The sequence below is a fragment of the Acinonyx jubatus genome, chromosome D2 (assembly GCF_027475565.1).
Source record: "Acinonyx jubatus isolate Ajub_Pintada_27869175 chromosome D2, VMU_Ajub_asm_v1.0, whole genome shotgun sequence".
Lineage (NCBI taxonomy): Eukaryota > Metazoa > Chordata > Mammalia > Carnivora > Felidae > Acinonyx > Acinonyx jubatus.
In genome coordinates this window covers 23,913,262-23,934,460 of record NC_069393.1, presented here as the reverse complement: position 1 = coordinate 23,934,460, position 21,199 = coordinate 23,913,262, and the positions used below count along the sequence as shown (strand labels likewise).

The 21,199-nt window shown below is 37.2% G+C and overlaps 1 protein-coding gene across 9 annotated transcripts in view; it reads left to right on the top strand.

The window, feature by feature from the left end:
* Nucleotides 1-18,078, top strand: part of JMJD1C (jumonji domain containing 1C) — a 265,419-nt gene extending 247,341 nt beyond the window's left edge. For all 9 annotated transcript variants that reach the window (XM_053207206.1, XM_053207199.1, XM_053207198.1 and 6 more), the window contains 8 exons: nucleotides 1,426-1,594; nucleotides 2,152-2,242; nucleotides 3,261-3,391; nucleotides 3,774-3,896; nucleotides 6,848-6,987; nucleotides 8,721-8,897; nucleotides 17,246-17,377; nucleotides 17,683-18,078. In XM_053207206.1, coding sequence (XP_053063181.1) covers nucleotides 1,426-1,594; nucleotides 2,152-2,242; nucleotides 3,261-3,391; nucleotides 3,774-3,896; nucleotides 6,848-6,987; nucleotides 8,721-8,897; nucleotides 17,246-17,377; nucleotides 17,683-17,772 — 1,053 coding nt within the window. In that variant the 3' untranslated portion in view covers nucleotides 17,773-18,078. The remainder of the gene's footprint in view (nucleotides 1-1,425; nucleotides 1,595-2,151; nucleotides 2,243-3,260; nucleotides 3,392-3,773; nucleotides 3,897-6,847; nucleotides 6,988-8,720; nucleotides 8,898-17,245; nucleotides 17,378-17,682) is intronic.
* Nucleotides 18,079-21,199: the final 3,121 nt, after the last annotated feature.

Genomic DNA, 21,199 nt, shown 5'->3' with positions numbered 1-21,199 from the left:
CACTAGTTAATTTGCCTCTGTCATTTTTTTTTTTTTTTTAACAATATGGTTACCATTAGAAAGAGTGGCATTGGGCTGGTTAGGAGTATTCCTGGATAGCCATAATAGGGCTGGGAATTAATACGTAAATTGCCAATAATAGTTAATTATCTAATAGCTGATAAGATTTTTTTTTAAGTTCACTTATTTGAGAGAGACAGAGAGTGTTTTGTGCACGTACATGTGAGGAGAGGAGGGGCAGAGAGAGGGGGAGAGAATATCTAGCAGGCTCCATGCTGTCAATGTGTGGAGCCCGGTGTGGGGCTCGATCTCATGAACCGTGAGATTATGACCTGAGCCGAAACCAAGAGTCAGTTATTCAACCTACTGACCTATCTAGGCGCCCCTAACTGAACCTATTTTTAAATGTTGGATGTATATCATTACTCCTTTGAAAGGAGGTTTAATGGAATAGTCACCCAAGTAGTTAACTAGACTCAAGGATGGTTTTTGTTGTTTTTCTTTTCTTTTCTGATAACCCTAGCCAAAGGTTATTATGCTCTGTGGTTCCCCAAATTTTAATTGTCTTAATGAAGTTTAAGATTACTTACTATATATTATATTTTACAAGAGATTCTCAAATCACAACTTTCTTTGTTCTCCGTATCCCAGATTTTTGCTTCTTTTATAATAAAGGAATTAAAAAAAAAAACCACCTTAAGAACAGTACATCAGACTATCTTAAAGGTTTTTGTTTTGTTTTTTGTGTGTTTTTTGTTTTGTTTTTTACAACAGCATTGGAGTCTTAGAAGCTATAAATCTTCAGTTGTTAGTTTTAGGATTAAATAGCCTCGAGGGAATTCAAATTCATATGATTTCAAAGGAGAGACTTACTTTTAAGGAATCAGCCATTAAGCCTGAAATTTAATGTTATGCCTGGTTATTTAATGTTTTATTTATCATGATCCTTGTGGAGGTAAAGAACCTCCTGTGTGTTTTAAGTGATACAAATTATGTTTTAATCTCAATGACTGTATGTATTTTATTGTAAAATCTTACTATGTATGTTAGATACATACAGATGTGTTCTATCTTCAAAAATTAGTCTATAGATAAAGCAACCAAAAATCCATATTTATACTGCCCAGAACAAAAATTTTTAGTATAGCTTTTTGGACTTCTTTCGTAAAAATTACTACACATTTTAATTTTCAAAAATGGCAGTGTACTTTATATGGCATTCTCCCGTTATCTTTTCTCTTTGACAGTATATTGTAAACATCTTTCCAGGTCAGGGACTATTTTTAATAGTCTCTTTTATTCTCACAGTTTGTCATTAGTCCTGAAACTTAAGCTGTTATCCATTTGTTGTATGTGCATATAAAATCAAATTTTGAGTGTCCTTATATACCTTTTAACTTATTTATTGATCTATCTATTTATAAGCCTGCAGTGGTTTCTGGTGTGCATAAGAAAATGAACATTAGCTTGTGGAAGGCGGAGTCAATTAGTCTTGATTTTGGAGACCACCAAGCTGATCTCTTGAACTGCAAAGACAGCATTATTTCAAATGCCAATGTTAAGGAATTCTGGGATGGTTTTGAAGAAGTTTCAAGTATGTTGTTTTTTGTTTGTTTTACTGTTTTCTGAAACATACTCCTCCAATAATGATAAATTGCAAATATGACTTAACAGATGTTTAATCTTTGAAACTTCTATATTGCTTTGGCTAATAAAAAAAGAAACAAATACTTAGAAACAAGAGACTGAGTCTTATTCCTGGCTCCACCCCTAAGTTCCTTTGACCATACATAAGTTACTCATACCATGTTTCCTTATATGGCGAGTATTTTTGGCAACCCCATAAACCTTTGAGAGTTATGTATGTAAAACACTTAGAAATTAAAAGTAAAAATGTAAGACTGATTTCAATAACAATTGTAAAAATTTTTAAAGAATATTTTTGCACTATTATAAGTACCTATATACTTAAGGAATAAAATTCCTAAAACTATGTAAGTACATAAGAAATTAAAGGCAATGAGCAAGCATTCATTAAATACCTACTGTACAATTGAATCATTCATTTTACATCTCTTCCTTCCTCTCCAAATATTAATAACAATGAAAAGGCAGAGATTATCTTTTAGTAATAAATTGCATTCTTTATAGAACGGCAAAAAATGAAAAGTGGAGAAACAGTTGTTTTAAAATTGAAAGATTGCCCTTCAGGAGAAGACTTCAAGACTATGATGCCAGCAAGGTATAGATTTTAAAACTTGTTTTTTTTAACACCTGGGTTTTTGAAATTGAGCTGAGATTATCCCCAGAAGTAGGATAAGGAGCTGTATATTTGACCTGTAGGCATTTTCTTTGCCAATTAAAAGCAAAACCCAATCTCTGTAGCCTCAGCAGGTTAAAGTCTTTATGTTAGGAAGTAAAGGAAAGAATGCTAATGTCAAAGGACATGGAATTCTTTTTGGGACCTCCATTCTGTCGGTGCTTTATGTATGTACGTATTTATCTGTCTGCCTATCCATCTATCTATCTACGTGTCTATTTTGAGAGACCGAGCAAGAGCGGGAGAGGGGTACAGAGAGAGGGAGAGAGAGAATCCCAAGTAGGCTCATGCTGTCAGTGCAGAACACCATGCAGGGCCTGATCCCACAAACCACAAGATCATGACCTGAGCTGAAATCAAGAGTCTGACACTTAACTGATTGAGACACCCAGGCACCCATTCATGCTTTTAATTTTCTAAGACTAGAGAAAGAGAACTGCAGTTTTAGTCATTGTCACTTCTGTTTGATGCTTGCTTGCCCTTGTGTTACGCATTCATTTAAACTGAATGAGGTCAGGGGTGCCCTCTTTCTCAGATGTTTAAAAAAAATTTTAACTGAATGAGGTCAAGAAAGTGTTAGCTGTTAAAGTCCTTAGAGAAAGGTTGTATTAACTTTTGAACAACTTGAAAATTATGAAAGCACTGAAGAATGTAAATCTATAGGGGCACCTGGGTTGCTCAGTTAGTTTGTCAACTTTGCTCAAGTTATGATCTCACAGTTTGTGAGGTTGAGCCCCACGTTGAGCCCCACATTGTGCTCTGTGCTGATAGCTCAGAGCCTGGATAGCTCAGAGCCTGGAGCCTGCTTCAGATTCTGTGTCTCCCTCTCTCTGCCCCTCTCCTATTTGCACTCTGTCTCTCTCTCTCAAAAAATGTAAACATTAGAAATTTTAAGAAAAGAATGTAAATCTGTGTTCAAGTCAGTGTTATTATTCTTCAGATATGAAGATCTTTTAAAAAGCCTGCCATTGCCGGAATATTGTAATCCAGAAGGAAAATTCAACTTGGCCTCTCATTTGCCAGGATTTTTTGTGCGCCCTGATCTAGGACCCAGGTTGTGCAGTGCCTATGGTAGGTATATATTTACATTTCCATGAATTTGGAATTATATGAAATTTTAACTTCTGTCCAAAGATAATTGTCAAATTACTTTTAGGTACTACTAAATCTGTTTTCTAGTAATCCATTGAAATCTTTTTTTCCTATCAAATAGTATATTGGAATTTAATAGCCAATATAGTTAAGTACTTATGAATTCCTTGCAAAATATTTACATTTTCTATTAATTTGATTTTTATGGGAATTTCTTGCATTGTGGCTTTTGGGAAGCAGGTTTTGAAACAAGGAGACTATAGCTCAAATTACAATTAACAAATGTTCCTCATAGAGCCGATTTTGGGGAGAATATTTAGGATATGTGTTCGGTCAAGTAAAAGTTTTTTTTTATACACAGGTGTAGCTGCTGCTAAAGATCATGACATAGGAACAACAAATCTCCATGTTGAAGTCTCTGATGTTGTAAACATTCTAGTCTATGTTGGCATAGCAAAAGGAAATGGCATTCTTTCAAAAGCAGGTAAAGAAACTTGAATAGTGGTCTTTGGGATGACAGTTAAATAACCACACACACTAGGACTTATTGTCCAGAATGTCAGCCTCTCAGTAAACAGCAAAGATTGCAAAAAGAATTGCAGTAGATAGAGAGATATTCTGATCTTTATTACTTTAAGAGTGGTTGATTTGCCTGTCTTTTTTTGATATAATAGGAATTTTAGTTTTAAAAATGAGTATTATTATTTGACCTTTGCTATCTTTAAATGTTCTGTTTGTGAAAATAAACCATTAGGCTCACTTATAAACATTTATTGGATATTAGAAACTGGGCACTGGGTGTCTGAAGATGAATAAGATGTGGTTTGTGCCTCAAGCATTCTTCATTTTTTCCTCTCTACTATCAGGGAAGGAATCTTTTCTCCTAAGTAGAAATAAGCTCTCTACCCAGTGTATAGGTTTTAGGTTCCATCCTCTGGATTTCTTTCTGAAACCTTGTTCCACCTGCTGTCCTCTTCTTTATACTTTCCCTCTTGACTGGTTTATTTTCTTTGGAGTAGGAGTACACTCTAGACTATTTCTTCTTTATCAAAAGGAAACGTCCTTCAAATCTTGTCTTCCTCACTGCCATCCTCTCACTCCTGCCCTCCTAACAGATTCTTTGCTGTCCCTGTCAACTGCCATTCACATTTCAGCTCAGTGCGGGTTGGCCTTACACCTGCTGCCCTACTGAAATTACTATTGCTGCGGCCCTCACAACATTCACAGTTTAAGTGGTTTTAGTGGTTTCTTTCTGGTCTTAATACTTACCCTCTGTAATAAATGGCACTGTTAATCACTGCGTCTTCTTCAAATGCTGCCTTTGGCTTCTATAGTACTAGTCCCCTAGTTCTTAACACCTTATGGAATCACAGGCTTTTCTAGGGTCCGAGAATTTTATTTATTTATTTTTTATCTTTCCTAGTTTGCATTTACTTCATGTGAAATTCTACACATTACCCACCTACCACACACTTCACCAGTTCTGTATCTGGAGCCAAGGATGTATCTAAACTTAGTGACTAGGTGCTGAAAACATGGGGGTTCATTTGTAGTATTCACTCTGTTTTTCTGTGTATTTGACAGCTTCCATAAAACACAACCTAAATTCCCCCAAAACTAGAAAATCCTTTTTACACTCTTTTTTAGCTTCTTAGATTGACCCTTGATTATAATAGGTAAAAACTCTTTGCCCCCGAGCCTCCCTGCCACCCCCTCCGGGATTTGAGTTGGGCATACTTGGGTTATAGTCTTAGCTCTAATACAGAAATGTGTGACTTATGGTTCAGATTACTGTTCTTTTTAAAGCCTCTGATGCTACGTAGTTAATTAACTCTTTTGTACCTCATTGTACTTCATTCAAATCAACCCCTCTAGCATTTATTTTCCAATACAGAGGTTATACTTGCATTTCTCTTTAACTAGTCTTTCATGTCCTTAAATGCTGAGACTGTTATTTATCTTTATTCTTGCACAACTTCAATCCCTCATTTGTAGCATAGTATTTGGTCTTTTGAGAAAACATCCATTTTAATCCTTTGGCTGTCTTTATCTGAAGCTTTTGCCACTCTTTATAGATCATCCCAAAAAAAAGGAGTGTTTTTTTAAAAAGGAATGTTTAGGGTTCATGCTTAAAACACATCAAGAAATACTGACCTACTGAAAGCATATGCTTTTTCCTCCACCTGTAATGGCTCTCTTGCCTCCTATCTCCTCCTGGGCATATTCCTTCATATAGTTGTCTCCCCCTAGAGGCCTTTATTAAAAAAGATTAGCTTTCTCTACCCCAATAATCCCCCTCCTCCTTTTTTTTTTAATTCATAGAACAGTGAAGTTTAATGGGAAAAAATTGAGAAATCATTCTGAGGTTGCCAATTTATAATTTTGTTAATATACAACATTTGAGAACTGAACCAGTTTTGTGTACCTTTTATACTCCTGATTGCATTGACCTCAGTGTGGTGTTCTTGTTTATTCGCCTACATTTATTAATCCCTTCTTTTACTCTGTGAGGTCTTGACTGGGTCTTTCTTTAACTCTATTGTCCCAACATTCTAGGACAGTGCCTGGTACACATTCATGTCTAAGTAAAGAAATCCTTGCAACCAGTTTTTAAGCATAAAACAGAATTTACTGTTACAAATTAGGAAATATCTGAGGTGTTCTTTGTAGCAAGCAATAAATTTCTTTTCTCTCAAAAGAACATTTCTTTTAAATGTTCACTGTAGTTAAATCGGGAATTTGTAAAAGTATACGTTCCTATGTTTCACTCAGAGATAACCAGTTAGCTGTTCCTTTTTCTGTACATGCATATAGATGTTCAGTTTTTAGTTTGTCATCATTTTAGAAGAATGGCCTGATGTTGCCTCAAAACCACAGCACATGAAGCATTTGCATTTAATTACAGATATATACATATGAGATTTCCCAGGAATTCTAAGACATTTTGCTTGGCCATTTAGTAGTCATGTCATGGTAATGAACAAACTCTCCCCCCCCCCCCCCCCCCCCGCCAACTGAACCTATTTGCTCAAGCCTAAAATAGAGATTATGATCCTTGCCTACCTTACTAAGTAGTTAGCAGTGGTCATGAAAGTCTTCAGTCAGTTATGAAATGCTGTATGAGTACAAATCATTGTTAGGACCACCCCCTTAGGACAGGAAGAAAGTTGGTGAAGTTTGAGTTAGAAGCCCCTGAGTGTTTTATCCTTGTTCTTTGGTTTTCAGAAAACAAATGATCTGGGAAAGTTACTGATACTCTCCCCCTCCTTAGGGTCAGTGTTTTCTGTTTTGTAACAGTATAACTGTGTGTGTACCTCCTCTCTTAAAGAGTCCTGTCTAGTCAGGCACTGTGCTGCTCTCATAGGTCAGTCCTAGGACACTTGGCTCCCTGGTGCTCTTTATTGACTAATTTGAAAATATTCTCCTATGTTTCAGGAGTACTCAAGAAATTTGAGGAAGAAGATTTGGATGATGTTTTAAGAAAACGATTGAAGGACTCAAGTGAGATACCTGGTGCTCTGTGGCATATTTATTCAGGGAAAGACATTGACAAGATAAGGGAATTTCTTCAAAAGGTATAATTTAGGTTACGAATAGTTTACTTCTTCACCTTGATCAAGGACTTAGTAATTTTTTTAAGTTTATTTATTTTTAAAGAGGAGAGAGAGAGCATGAGTGTGAGTGGGGGAGGGGGAATCCCAAGCAGGCTCCCTGCTGTCAGTGCGGAACCCAACACGGGACTCGATCTCACAAACTGTGAGATCATGACATGAGCCAAAATCAAGAACTAGTCACTTAACCGACTGAGCCCCTCAGGTGCCCCAAGGACTTGTTAATTTTTTTTTTTTTTTTTTTTTTTTTTAGTGGTTGCTTATTTATTTATTTTGAGAGAGAGAATCCCAAGCAGGTTCCACGCTGTCAGCACAAAGCCCGGTGCAGGGCTTGAACTCCTGAACTGTGAGATCATGACCTGAACTGAAATCCAGAGTCGAACACTTAACCAACTGAGCCACCCAGGCGCCCCTAGAAATTTTTAATGTAACTTCATTTATCATTCAGCAACATAAGATCATTAAATAATTTTTGCTTCGAAAGAGGACAGGATTTCTTGTTGCTGTTGAAAGTCAGAAATTCCTTTCTCTTACTCCTTTTAAAGCCCATTTCATGTTGAGATATTTGAATGGCAAACTTCTTCTCAGTTGCTAGTGCTCCCCTATCTCCTTTATAGTAAAGAACTGATCTGTTGATGAGTCAGATGTTTCCCTTGGTGAATAGTAAAAAGTACAGGATACAAAAACTAATATGTCATAGAAACATCTAAAGAAGGTAGGATCTTTATTTTAGTAAAAGTGTCCCTTGAAATTGGTTTTTCAAAGATTAAAAGTTTAGTAATATAAAGGTATTTACCTTTGTACGTATATATTTTTTAATGTTTTTTATTTATTTTTGAGAGACACAGACAAAGCATGAGTGGGGGAGGGGCAGAGAGAGAGGGAGACACAGAATCCAAAGCAGGCTCCAGGCTCTGAGCCATCAGCACAGAGCCTGACGTGGGCTGGAACCCACAAGCCATGAGATCATGACCTGAGCGGAAGTCAGACGCATAACTGACTGAGACACCCAGGCGCCCCTGTACTTACCTTTCTAAAAAGATCAGGATCAGGAAGTGTTTAAGAAGTCCATACATATGGATGGTTTGGCTCTTGGGAAAAAAGCTACTAAACTGAGCTTTCCCTAATCTCTGTGCTGTACTCTTGAAATAACAGTAAAGAAACCAAATGGATAGAATCTTCATGGGGCAAGGAGGAGCTGAGAAGGTGATAGTATAGGGGTACTTGGGTGGTTCGGCCAGTTAAGGATCTGAGTCTTGACACTTGATTTGTGCTCAGGTCATGATCTCATGGTTTGGGAGATCAAACCCCAAACCCCTCAGGGCTCTGTGCTGACCCTGTGGAGCCTGCTTGGGATTCTCTCCCTTTCTCTTTCTCTGCCCCTCCCCCACACTCACTCACTCTCTGTCTTTCTCAAAATAAACACATTTTTTTTTAAAAGGTGGTAGTATGATTTGCTTTACTAACAGAACCTCTTTGTGCAATATTGTTGTAATGTCCTTTGGCTTTTCAAATTGTCGTAGAATATTATTACGTTAAGTGCACACATTCCGTAAGATTTTAAGAACAAAAGATGGTTAAGATTATTAGAACAAGAGATGGTTATTGTAAAGAAAATTGAAATTTAACTCAACGGGATTTATCATTTCCCTTACTTAAAACTGAGGTATATATTTTAATTTTAATCCATATTGCAGATTTCAAAAGAACAAGGCCTTGAAGTTCTACCAGAACATGATCCAATACGTGACCAAAGCTGGTATGTGAACAGAAAGCTCCGCCAAAGACTGCTTGAGGAATATGGAGTCAGAACTTGCACTCTCATTCAGTTCCTCGGTGATGCCATTGTGTTACCAGCAGGAGCACTTCATCAGGTGTGTACAAACTTATTTCTAACACGTCTATTTACTGAAAGAACCAATTTTGAAAAAGGAATTGTTCTGGTAAGTAAGAGAATGACCCGCACCGGTTTGTTTTCCTTAAGAAATTACCAAGATAGCTTTCCCGTGCTTGAAGAGATCTGACGTAGTTAAATGGTTTGAGAACTGAAATTATTTTAACATGAGCCAGATTTCCATTTTTGTATTGTTTCTGGTTTAGTGGATGTAAATCTAATTTTTAAGTCTTTTTAAGGGGAAAATGAGATACTATATATTCGGTTCCTGGTAGTGAGACTTAACACTTAAGTTATTAATAAGACTTAGGAGATCACACATTTTCTAAGGCACCAAATTGAGCAGAATGAAGTATTGACCAGACCGTTCGAAAATTCAGGCTTTTGTGTAACTCCCCCCTTGTCAGGTTGCTAACACAGTGATAATGTTTCCAAAGAAAGTATGTAATTTTCATAGCTACTGATCCACAAAATTTAGAAACTAAAACACCTTATCTTTGCTTCTGTGGCTTGACTATGTGGCACTTGGCAAAATGGCATAGTGGGCTTGGAGGATTGTATTAAAAGCTTACAGTGGATCCCTATAGACTGGAGCTACTGTGGACCAGCTTAGCCTTCACAGTAACAAAGTGTGTAGGGGAAACCCAAGAACCCAAAAAGCTAGTTTGCCCCAGAGCGGGTTCACCACCTTTCCCACCACCTGGTTATTGAGATATTATACATATCTCGTATGTGTACTTTTACATAAGACATGGAAAATTTTCCACATTTTGTATAACCATATATATGCAATAACTGCCTGTGTAGTGTTGTGACATTGTTATATAATACCACAAATACTCCATAGATGATAATAGTTACTTACTTAGTTTTTATTAATATGTCAAGCTCAGGGTTAGATTTATCATTCTTAAATATCAAATGGCATTTATGATAGTAAAACACAAACATAATAATACACCTGTTTCACTACAATAACTTCCTGGAGGAAAAAATATATTAAATGTGTTGATTAAATTTTTTTTTTAAATTTTTTTTTTTCCAACATTTATTGATTTTTGGGACAGAGAGAGACAGAGCATGAACGGGGGAGGGGCAGAGAGAGAGGGAGACACAGAATCGGAAACAGGCTCCAGGCTCTGAGCCATCAGCCCAGAGCCTGACGCGGGGCTCGAACTCATGGACCGTGAGATCGTGACCTGGCTGAAGTCGGACGCTTAACCGACTGCGCCACCCAGGCGCCCCTGTGTTGATTAAATTAATACATTATTTATACTAAATTGTTTTATTGTCCCATGGTCAGTGATCAGAGTTGTTTCATTTTTGATTCACCTTTATTTTTTCATTAATTTTTCTCAAGTTTTTTATTCATTTATTTGTTTTGAGAGAGAGAGAGTGTGAGTAGGGGAGGAGCAGAGAGAGAGAGGGAGAGAATCCCAAGCTCGAACCCACTAGCCGTGAGATCATGACCTGAGCGGAAACCAAGAGTCACTCAACCGACTGAGCCACCCAGGTGCCCCTATGGTTAAAGTTTAAATGGGATTCACCCCACATACCCTTTTTTTTTTTTTGCCTTCTAGTCTCTTATCAGAAAAGAGCTAATTAGTAACAAAAAAGTAAAATATCCTCAATGAAGTAGTCTTTTTAAGAGAATAGTGCAGTGAATCTTTTTGTAAATAGAATTCTTTGATAATATGAAACAAGTTCCCCTGAAAATCCTTACATATTTAACTTTATCTAGTATCTACTTTCTTCAAGTTAATAAAACTGGACAGTGTAGTTTTTTAAATCAAGGTATAATTTTATATATGTGCATTCTATAAGTTTTGAGAACTATATAGTGAGGTAACAACACAACAAAATAGTGAACACTTCCATGACTCCTAAAAATTCCCTCCTGCCCCTTATTAGTCAACTTTTCCAACCTGACATTCCAGCAACCACTTGTTTCCTCCTATAGTTCTGCCTGTATTAGAATGTCCTATGATATGTCGCCCTTAGAATCTGACTTTTCTTACTCAACATGTAATACATTTGATATTTATCCATGTTGTGTGTATCAGTATTTGGTTTCTTTTGATTGCTGGGTAGTTGTTCTGTGTGTAAATATAATGGTTTTTTTTTTTAATCCACTTACCAATTAAAGAATATTTGGGTGGTTTCCATCTGGGGACAGTGATAAGTCAGTACTTATTGTCAGTTTTGTTTGCAAGCATTTGAATACATGTGCATTGGTATCTCGTACTTTTAATTTACATTTTCTTAATAACCAGGTATGTTTAGCATCTTTTCATGTGCTTATTTGCTATCATCTTTATATCCATTTTGGTAAATGTGTGTTCAAATATTTTGTACATTTTCGCAGTTGGGTTTTTTTTTCTTTTTCTTTTTTTAAAAAATTTTTAATGTTTATTTTTGAGAGAGATAGAGTGTGAGTGGGGAAGGGGCAGAGAGAGAGAGGGAGACACAGAATCTGAAACAGGCTCTAGGCTCTGAGCTGTCAGCAACCGAGTTCGACTCAGGGCTCGAACTCAGTAATGGCAAGATCATGACCTAGGCTGAAGTCAGATGCTTAACCTACTGATCCACCCAGGCACCCCCTTAATGGTGTCTTCTAAAGAGAAGTGTTTTAATTTTGATGAAGTTCAGGTGATCAGTTTTTTTCTTTTATGTATCATACTTTTATTATTGTTGTAATTCCAAAATTTTTGTGTAGCCCAAGATCACGAATATGTTCTTATACGTTTTCTTCTATAAGCTTTATTGTTGTTAGTCTTAAATTTAGGTCTGTGACTAGTTTTTAGTTAATTTTTGTACATAGTGCAAAGTATTGGACCGAGGTTTTTTGTTTTTTGTTTTTTGTTTACATATGGACATATCAGTTCTATTATCTGTTGAAAGGACTATTTTCAAATAATTTTTATGTTGAAACGTAATACATTTATATGATTTTTAAGAATTCACACAGTACAAAGGGTTCACAGTAAAAATTCCGTCTTTTTCTCACCTTTGCCCCCAGCTCCTCTCCTTCAAAGGTAACCAGTGTTACCACAGAGATTCTATGCCATGTACATGTCTCTCTGCTGCTGCTTTTTGGGGGGACAAAACCATGTTTTCTCAAAATACTAGGCAGAGTGATACTGTTAAAAAGTTTTGTTCATATAACACTCCACTCAAAGCTTCCCCAGGCCATAAATGATCTTTATTTGTATCCTGTCCATGCTCTCATGTATACACACACACGCACACACACACATACACAATTTCACTGCCTTCCTCCCCTACTTCTCTCCTCCTTACTTCTCTCTGACCACCCTGCCTGCCATTGCTACAGTTTTCACATACACCATACGTGTTTGTACCCCAGGGCCTTTGTACTTGCTAACTAATCCTTTGGCCTGGAATTCTTTTTTCAGATATCTGTTGTAAGACTTCCTTCTTAACATTCTTTACAGGCTTTATTTGCTCAAATGTCACCTTCCTCACCCTAGTTGGTTTTTTTTTAATTTTTAAAAAATGTTTATTACTTGAGAGAGACAGAGAGCAATCAGGGGAGGGGCAGAGAGAGAGGGAGACACAGAATCCGAAGTAGGCTCCAGGCTCTAGACTCTGAACTGCCAGCAAAGAGCCCAACACGGGGCATGAACCCAGAGACCGCGAGAAAATGACCTGGGCTGAAGTCGGCCGCTTAACCAACTGAGCCACCCAGGCATCCCACTCACCCTAGTTTTAAACTGCAAATTGTGTCTCCCAGTTCCCTGTCATCTCCCCTGCTTTATTTTCCTCCATTTTGATCATCACCTTCTAATATTATTCATAATTTACTTAATTTGTTTATTGTCTTTTTATCCCCACTGGAATAGAAGGTTCTTGAGGACAGAGCTTTCTGTTTTTCATTGCTGTCTCCCATGTTTAGGATAATACATTTAAATATTTGTAAGTCCTGACAGCTTGAAAATATGTTCTCATATACAACATATTTTCACACAAGTACAGATGAAAACAAAGTTATGACTTTCCACAATTTATATATATTGTGCTCTTTGTACAAACGTGTCAATTTTAGCCTCATTCTGTATGTGTCTTCTCTGGCCACTTCAGAAAGTTTACTTAGGTTGGAATATAACTCCAATTATGACTGTACACATAAGTACATAGAAAAACATGCTCTCTTTTGAGCTAGGTAGAAATATCATTTAGATTCTAGAGAGCAAATTTCATCGTAGATTTCTAGAGTATAAAAGATATCCCACTCCGGTACACTGAAACTGCATGGACAACCTAGACTGGCAGATTCTATTCTGAGCTTCGCCGCTAGCTTGCTGAGTGCTCTAGGACAGCTCCGCGGCAGATTTTGGCATAGAATCGCCAGCTATAAGCACAACAATTTCTGTCTTCTTTTCCTTATGTGGTGTGATAATGACAGCATGGTTATTTGTACTCTGTTGAAAGGGTGCTGTCCATGACTCACAAGTGACGATAACGTGGTTTTGAGAGAAAATTAAAAGGAAAAAAAAACCGTTCACCATATTAACTTGGATTTGAGATGTATTACCATTTACAACTCATTTAGTCCTTAGAGGTCCTGAAAACTTTTCGTTGATGACTTCACTTCCAACAGACTACAGGTAGCCCTTAAAATAAACCCAAACTCTAATTAATGGTTCTTGTGCTTTAAAAATACATCAGAATTTCCTCAAGGGCTTAATCAAACACAGATTGCTAGACCCCACCACTAGAATTTCTGATTCAGTGGGTCCAAGGGGGGACCTGAAATTTTGCATTTCTAACGAGTTCCCAGGTGATGCTGACGGTACTCTCTGAGGACCATGCCTCGAAAACCAGGCAGATAAGAAGCCCTTGCAAATCCAGGGCATCTATCAAAACATGGCTTTGACCAAATGATCCATTGTATTCTTTGGTTTGTCATCAGTGAGCACTTTGAGAGGCCTAGCTGAGGGAAAGTATCATTGCCACAACTCTCCATATGTATTAACTACTCAGGGCACCTGGTGGCTCAGTCGGTTGAGCACCCGACTCCAGCTCAGGTCATGATCTCACAGTTTGTGGGTTCGAGCCCTGCATCAGGCTCTGTGCTGACCGCTTGCTCAGAGCCTGGAGCCTGTTTCAGATTCTGTGTCTCTTTCTCTCTCTGCCCCTGTCCTTCTCTCTGCCCCTCCCCTGCTCACACTTTGTCTCACTTTGTTTCTCAAAAATAAATAAATTTAAAAAAATTAAAAAAAAAAAAAAAAAGAACTTCCCTCTTCAGTTAGTTGCCGGCTTATCTTCACTGGCAAACATGACTGAATCTGTGAAAGTCTGATATATCATTAGATGGGGCATGTGGACCTTCACCTCCAGGGTTTCCTTGGTCTTAGCTCTAGTACCCTGATGTTCATCGTGGCCTTTATTTTAAAAGAAACTCCCCTTTTTTTTTTTCCTTTTTTAAAGCCACAGGGGTGTTGGGTGGCTCAGTTGGTTAAGTATCTGACTCTTGATTTCGGTTCAGGTCATGATCTTACAGTTCTTGAGATCAAGCCTTATGTTGGGCTCTGTCTGCTTAGGATTCTCTCTCCCTTCTCTTTCTCCCTCTCTCTGCCCCTCCGCTGCTCATACATGGGCACTCACTTTCTCTCTCAAAATAAAAAAAAACTTTATTAAAAAAAAGTCACAAAATCTTCAGTGATAAATTTGTCCTTAACTATTTATCTTCATTCATTGTGTTTGGCCATTTATAGTGAGTTTATAATATTGCTACTTGTGAATTCTCTGCATTCATAATGCTAAAAGGACTTTGGCGAACTCTTTCACTCTGAAGTTCTCACAAATCACTTGTGTATATGGCAATCAGTGGCAAGATAATAACCTGTGAACACAAAGAGTTACACTTTTTTAACATTACCTGTTTATGATTACAATTGGTCCTGAAGGCAAGTATGAATAAGACAGTTTGTCAAGAAGGTGAGAAATTTGACTCAAAGATGGCCCAGAATTAATAAGTGGAACGAAGAGTTCAAATGTGTTCTTGACTCTTCACACTAACTGTAAGCCTTTATGTAAAATGTATCAGGTTGAGGTCATTAGAAAACATAACAGCATTTTTTTTTAGTTTATTTTTTGAGAGAGTGAGTGAACACGAGTAGGGGAGGGGCAAAGAGAGGGAGACAGAATCCCAAGCAGGTTCTTTGCTATCACAGATGTGGGGCTCTAACTCACGAACTGTGAGATCATGACCCAAGCCGAAATCAGATCCTTAACCGACTGAGCTACCCAGGAGCCCAGAAAACATAATAGTATTTATAAGCAATAATAAATGTCATGGTCCTAAAAATGATTTTAAAACAACCATAAACTGGTAAAACCAACAGAATCAACTTATTCAGAACTCTGGAATTTAATCCAAATTTACATCAACCAGGGGACTGCTCAGTAAAGAAAAGGACAGCTGATTTGGGGCATTTAGAAAATCTCTGGCAGGTCACTGCCTGACCACAGATAATGGAACAGCGACTTCAGTGATCACACCCAACAAGGAATAATACAGTCTTAACGGAAATAGTGTTGAAAAGTCACAAAAAATATAGATGACTCCAGCCTTCAGCAGTCAGCAGCAAACCCTAAGGCACAGGGAGAATCTGACTTCCAGTAACCACATTATAATGTTCAGGTGTCCATTTTTCAGGAAAAAGTTACAAGGCATAAACAGAAACCATAAAGTAATGCCTAATAATAGGGGAAGAACAATCGACATAAATTGTCCCTCCTCAAGGAAGCCCAGACATTGGACTTACTAGACATAGACTTTAAGTCATGTGTCATAAGTGTACTCAAAGAGCTAAAGGACTCTGGTAAAGAAAATCAGGATGTATGAACAAAATTAGAATATCAATGAGGAGAAAAATTATAAGTAGGTGCAGACATGCTAAAAGGTACACGGCAGAACTTTTGAAGGCTTAATCCCCACAGTACATTCAGATAAGTGAAAGGACATTTGGAGAGTGTATGCTGGACTGAGTTAATACAGGACCGAGTTAATATAGGACTATAAAGCATCTGTTAGACAAAATGTTACAGGAGCTGGGTTCCTGTTGGCTTGCCATTTGTTGGCTGATTTATCTTGGAACAGGCACTGAACTTCTTATCCATCATTTCCTGTTCTGTGAAATAGAGCATCTGTTCTAGAGACACATGGTGAAGATCCAGCGAGACTATATAGCAGTGCTGAAAATGTGAGGCATCACTGTGTTCGTCCTACAGAAGAACCAACAACCTAGTGACTAACGGAAGAGAATGTTTATATGTGCTACCAAGTTATCAGTAGAGGCACAGTGCTTGACTAAAGAACTCTGCAGACTTGAGCAGGTGGACATTATTCCCAGAGGAGAAATTCCAGCACTTTTGGAATCCATCACTCTATCACATTTTTTCACAGTTCTCTATCCCCACTTACTATCTCACTTTTCACACCTCCCAATTAGACTTATTTTCATCTTTTAAAAATTAGAATTAGTTTAAATGTTTAGTTTTCAGTTATTTCTCCTTTCCCAGGAATTTTATGATGTCTTTAAATATCACTGTAAGACCTAGAACATCACAAAAATCTGGACTGGATCAGCTTTGTTCTCTCTCTGTCATTACACTAAGCATTAATAAAAAAAAAACAATTCCAAGAAATAGTGAAGTACCAAGTCAGTTTGTACATGGTGTATAAATAACATAAAATTGGCTTTTTGTGAAAACCATTTTAGTCAGGGGAGACATCAGTTGTAGTAATATCGCCACTAGAGACTGAATGTATCTTTAGTTGTTTAATTTGAAAAGCAAAAATAAAATCCTAGGATAATTCTAAAACTGTCATGAGCAATAGATCTGTCTAGAACTTGATTTCTTCCCAGTTTTTCACAAACTAAATTTCATTTCTTATGCTTTAACCCACTCTCTGGTGTAAAAATTAACAGTGAAATGACCCAGATGCTGAAAGCCAGAGGAGCGACATCAGATTGTTTGCACCGAACAGGGAAGCAGATCCTATCAACTGTGCTCTTTTTTTTTTTTTTTTTTAAAGTAACACCAAGAAATCCACCATGACCAAATTGGTAATTTAGAATCTGATTATTACCCTCTCTGAAGGATTTCTGGAAAAGTTCTTTTCATCATTTAAAAATACTACATTTACACAGTCCTTCCACATGAAAGCTTTTCAGTGATAGAACTCTCATAAAAGCGTGGTGTTCTGCTTTGAAATGCATTTGATGTTCAGGAGAAAATAAGTTCTCTGGTATTCCTGCCTCCTAAAATTTTTATTTTACTGTTTTGTTTCGGGGATAGGTACAGAATTTTCACAGCTGTATTCAGGTAACTGAAGACTTTGTGTCTCCAGAACATCTTGTACAGTCATTTCATTTAACACAGGAACTGAGACTTTTGAAGGAGGAAATCAATTACGATGATAAACTACAGGTAGGAGATGAATTTTCTAACTGACTCCTGTTCTTATGTGCCTTTTATATTCAGAAATACGATACGTGCATAACCGCTTAGGCAATCATTGTCCTTGTTTGTCACATTAGGATAACAACCACAGCTTAATAACAGTATGCATTTAACTGTATGATTTTCAGTGGCCCTTATTTTAACTTTCAGTTTAACATTTTTTTAACTTTGACATTTATTTTATTTTGAGTGTATCTTTCCCTCATTAAGAAAAAAAAAAGCTTTAATTTATCTCCAGCTTAAGTGATTAGAAATATCAAAATCTCTTTCAGGTTAAAAATATATTGTATCATGCAGTTAAGGAAATGGTGAGAGCTTTGAAGATACATGAAGACGAAGTAGAGGATATGGAAGAAAATTAGGTGTGGTCCAGTTTGATACTTTTAGGCCATTGAACTGTAATTACTTTCGAATGATGATAAGTATGCACATTGACTTAAGCTTCATAAAACCATCAGTGCCAAGAAATTCTCTTTTGTAGCAATTACTTGTTACTGATACCGCAGCAGTATAGCATAAGTCACAGTTCCTGTGATGCAATGTTAGTTATGAAAACAAGCTAAATTTAAAAAGCAGCACTTCATAGCTGTTTTTGTATTATAGTGTATATGATGTTTGTGAAAATGCCAGATTTAAAATGATGTATTTATTTTTGACAAAAAAAAACCCACAAAATTCTACGCTATATTGTTGATCAAGTGTAAATGTGACCTTGTACAGTTTACTAAAATAACGGATATTTTTCACTACATTGAGACAGTTACTGTGAGAATAGGACACAAACACCAGCTATTGCCTGCATTTGGGAAATTGCTGAATCGCACAGCATTCATGTCATAATCAGAAATTACTGCCAAATAATTGTAAAATTTGTAAAATATGAAGTATATAAAGTAGATACTAAATACGGACACTTCAATATTTTGTTGAAGCTATTGACTGTACAATTTAACATTTTCAAAAGGTGTAATTTATTTAAAATTGTCTCATTTTGGTAAAATTTATGTGAACTTTTAAAGCTAAATATTAAACTTAATATGCTATGTAAATATATACATATATACATTTAATGATGTATTTTTTTAAAACATTGGCTTGCTTTTATTTGTTAAAAGTGCAAGTGTTACATATGGCTTTGTACATTAAAGTTGAAAGGGGTTTTACATTTTCCATTAAAAGGACTTTATCAAAAAATAGCGTGTTCCAGAGTTCTTCCTTTTATGATGTGCATACTACCAAAGGATTCATCATCATGATGACTACTAAGCATTTTCTTACAATGTTCTCTTCTGGGACATTTTTCCTTTGTTTTATAAGTTTTGTGCTTTTCTTTAGACTTTATGGGCCATCACAAGTGCCTCAACTCATTTGTCCTATGGCACAACTGAAAAAAGGAATGCCGGTAACTACTATTTGTTATTTATGAACACATTTTCATTGAAAGAAGAATGCGTATGTGAATTTTTAAAGCCATGATTATGAGCGTATGTGATGAGTTTCAAGTAAATGTGTTTCACCACAGAGCTAGCTGTTAAGATAGTTTTGGGGGTGGGAGGAAGACAGGGGACACAGAGGCCTAAACTCAGCCAGTCTAGGTTGAATATGAGTTCTGCTACTTACTGTGTGACCCTGGTAAGTTGCTTTAATTCAGAGTCTTCGTTTTAATAGCTATCACCAGTTGGTTACTCTGAGGCTCACATAGACCTATCCATTTGAATGTTCCTGGAAATATGTCGTCCTCCACTGACACCTGCAGGATACTGAAGGGGACAGCCTTTTCTTCTCATTTGAAAGCACATAGTTAAAAAGAAAAAAGTAGTAAGTAGCCCAGGTTGTGACCATGCAAGTTGCTTAGTTTTTCCATTGTTTATATCTACCATCGTTAATTTTTTTTAATGTTAATTTTTATTTTTGAGAGAGAGTGTGCAAGTGGGGGAAGGACAGAGAGAGAAGACAGATCCAAAGCAGGCTCCAGGCTCTGAGCTATCAGCACAGAACCCAATGCGGGGCTCAAACTCCTGAACCGCAGGATCATGACTGAGCCACCCAGGTGCCCCTATGTGTACCATCTTTTAACTCCCTGTGGGCTATGATGTCACCTACTCCAGGCAATATTCAGCCAGGAGTATGAGGTTATGGGTCACATTAATGTCCCACGTGGCACAGGGGTTAATGGGATGGGTGCCGACTACTTGACTAGAAACACTGGGCTGAGGAATCGTTCAAATGATAATGTGAATCTTCTAAGTTTTTGACCTTTTTAATACTATTTTTTTAAACATGTTTCAGTTCATTTAAACGGTATTTGCTGCTTAACACTTTCAAAAGTCCCATCTGATTTAATTTTGATGTGAAATTAATTTCAAGCCCAAGATATTAATTCTAGAGTAGACTGCCTGCTGCTCCCTAAAGTCTGCCAAGAACCTAAAGTCTTGTGACTTTTTTCCAAAAGGTTTCAAAAGGTTTTGCTGCTTTTGCTGTTGTTTGAGCCACCTTTTAACTGTACTACAACCCCTACAAGAGAGGCTGAAACTAAGGCAGATCAAGCCTGGCAGTGTGGCTTCTTTCAAAACAAACTCATCTGATACAGGTATTCTATCCATGGTCTGAATTCCATGCTAGTGACCTAATTCTTGGTAAGGCAGGGTGGAGAGAGTGGACTATAACGCTTCCATCATTAAAGACATGTGACTTTTTGGAATGCTGTGAGTTGTTTTACCGGTCACATCCCTGGTGGAGCGATTCCTCTGCCCATTTAGCTTGTTTCCTTCATCCTTTTGGTTAGCTCAGATGCTTCTCACATATGAAACCATCTGAGCATGTCCGTTTCCTCCAGACGTGATCAAGTACATAATAAATGTGTAAAATAATCTTCAAAGAGACTATACAGGGAAACTTGTGCTGAATACTCAGATCCCTCCCATTTTACTTTAATTTGGACTTGAATTTGAATTCTTTTTCCTGAGTAATGATTTACATGAGTCCAAACCCATTTCCCTTCTGCCCAGCACATTCTGGGATTGGAACACCCATAAAATGTGTCGTTCTTGATGCTTCCCTTTGATAGATGGAATATGGGTTTGGTGATATCTGTGTAAGATTAGTGAGCTTCAGAAGAAAAATGTGCTCTCATACCTTTGTTCTGTGTGTGTACATATACAGTGATGTAAATTTGGCATTTTCTTTCTTTTTTTTTTTTTTTTAACATTTATTGTTGAGAGAGCACAAGCAGGGGAGGGGCAGAGAGAGAGGAAGACACAGAATCCGAAGCAGGCTTCAGTCTCTGAGCTGTCAGCACAGAGCCCGACCCTGTGAACTGCAAGATCATGACCTGAGCCACCCAGGTGCTGCCCCTCCCCCGTTTTTTTTTTTGTTTTGTTTTTTGGGGCTTTGTTTTTGCTTTTGTTTTTTTGTTTGTTTGTTTTTTAGCATCTTCTATTCCTAATTGCCAACCTATCAAAGGTCATCTCCCAGATCAGATCAGGAATGCTGGCCATGAAGAGGGGGGAAAAAAGGAAAATTACTTAATTACCATTCTACAGCTATTCAGTATACCGTGCACTATGAATACTGGGATGTAGCAAGTGGCCAAGATTCAGACTCAAGTTATGACACACCTGGTTTCACAGTAATTAACCTTGATAGTGACACCTTCAAACAGAGTAGTATATAGTTTGGCTCTCACAGAAATCTGGTTCTTTTAATGAAAGCAAAGTTCCTTTCAAACAAAAATGAAATGTTGGCGAGCCCCAGGTCACTGGCTGCACACAAAGCGGGTTCCCTTTCCTG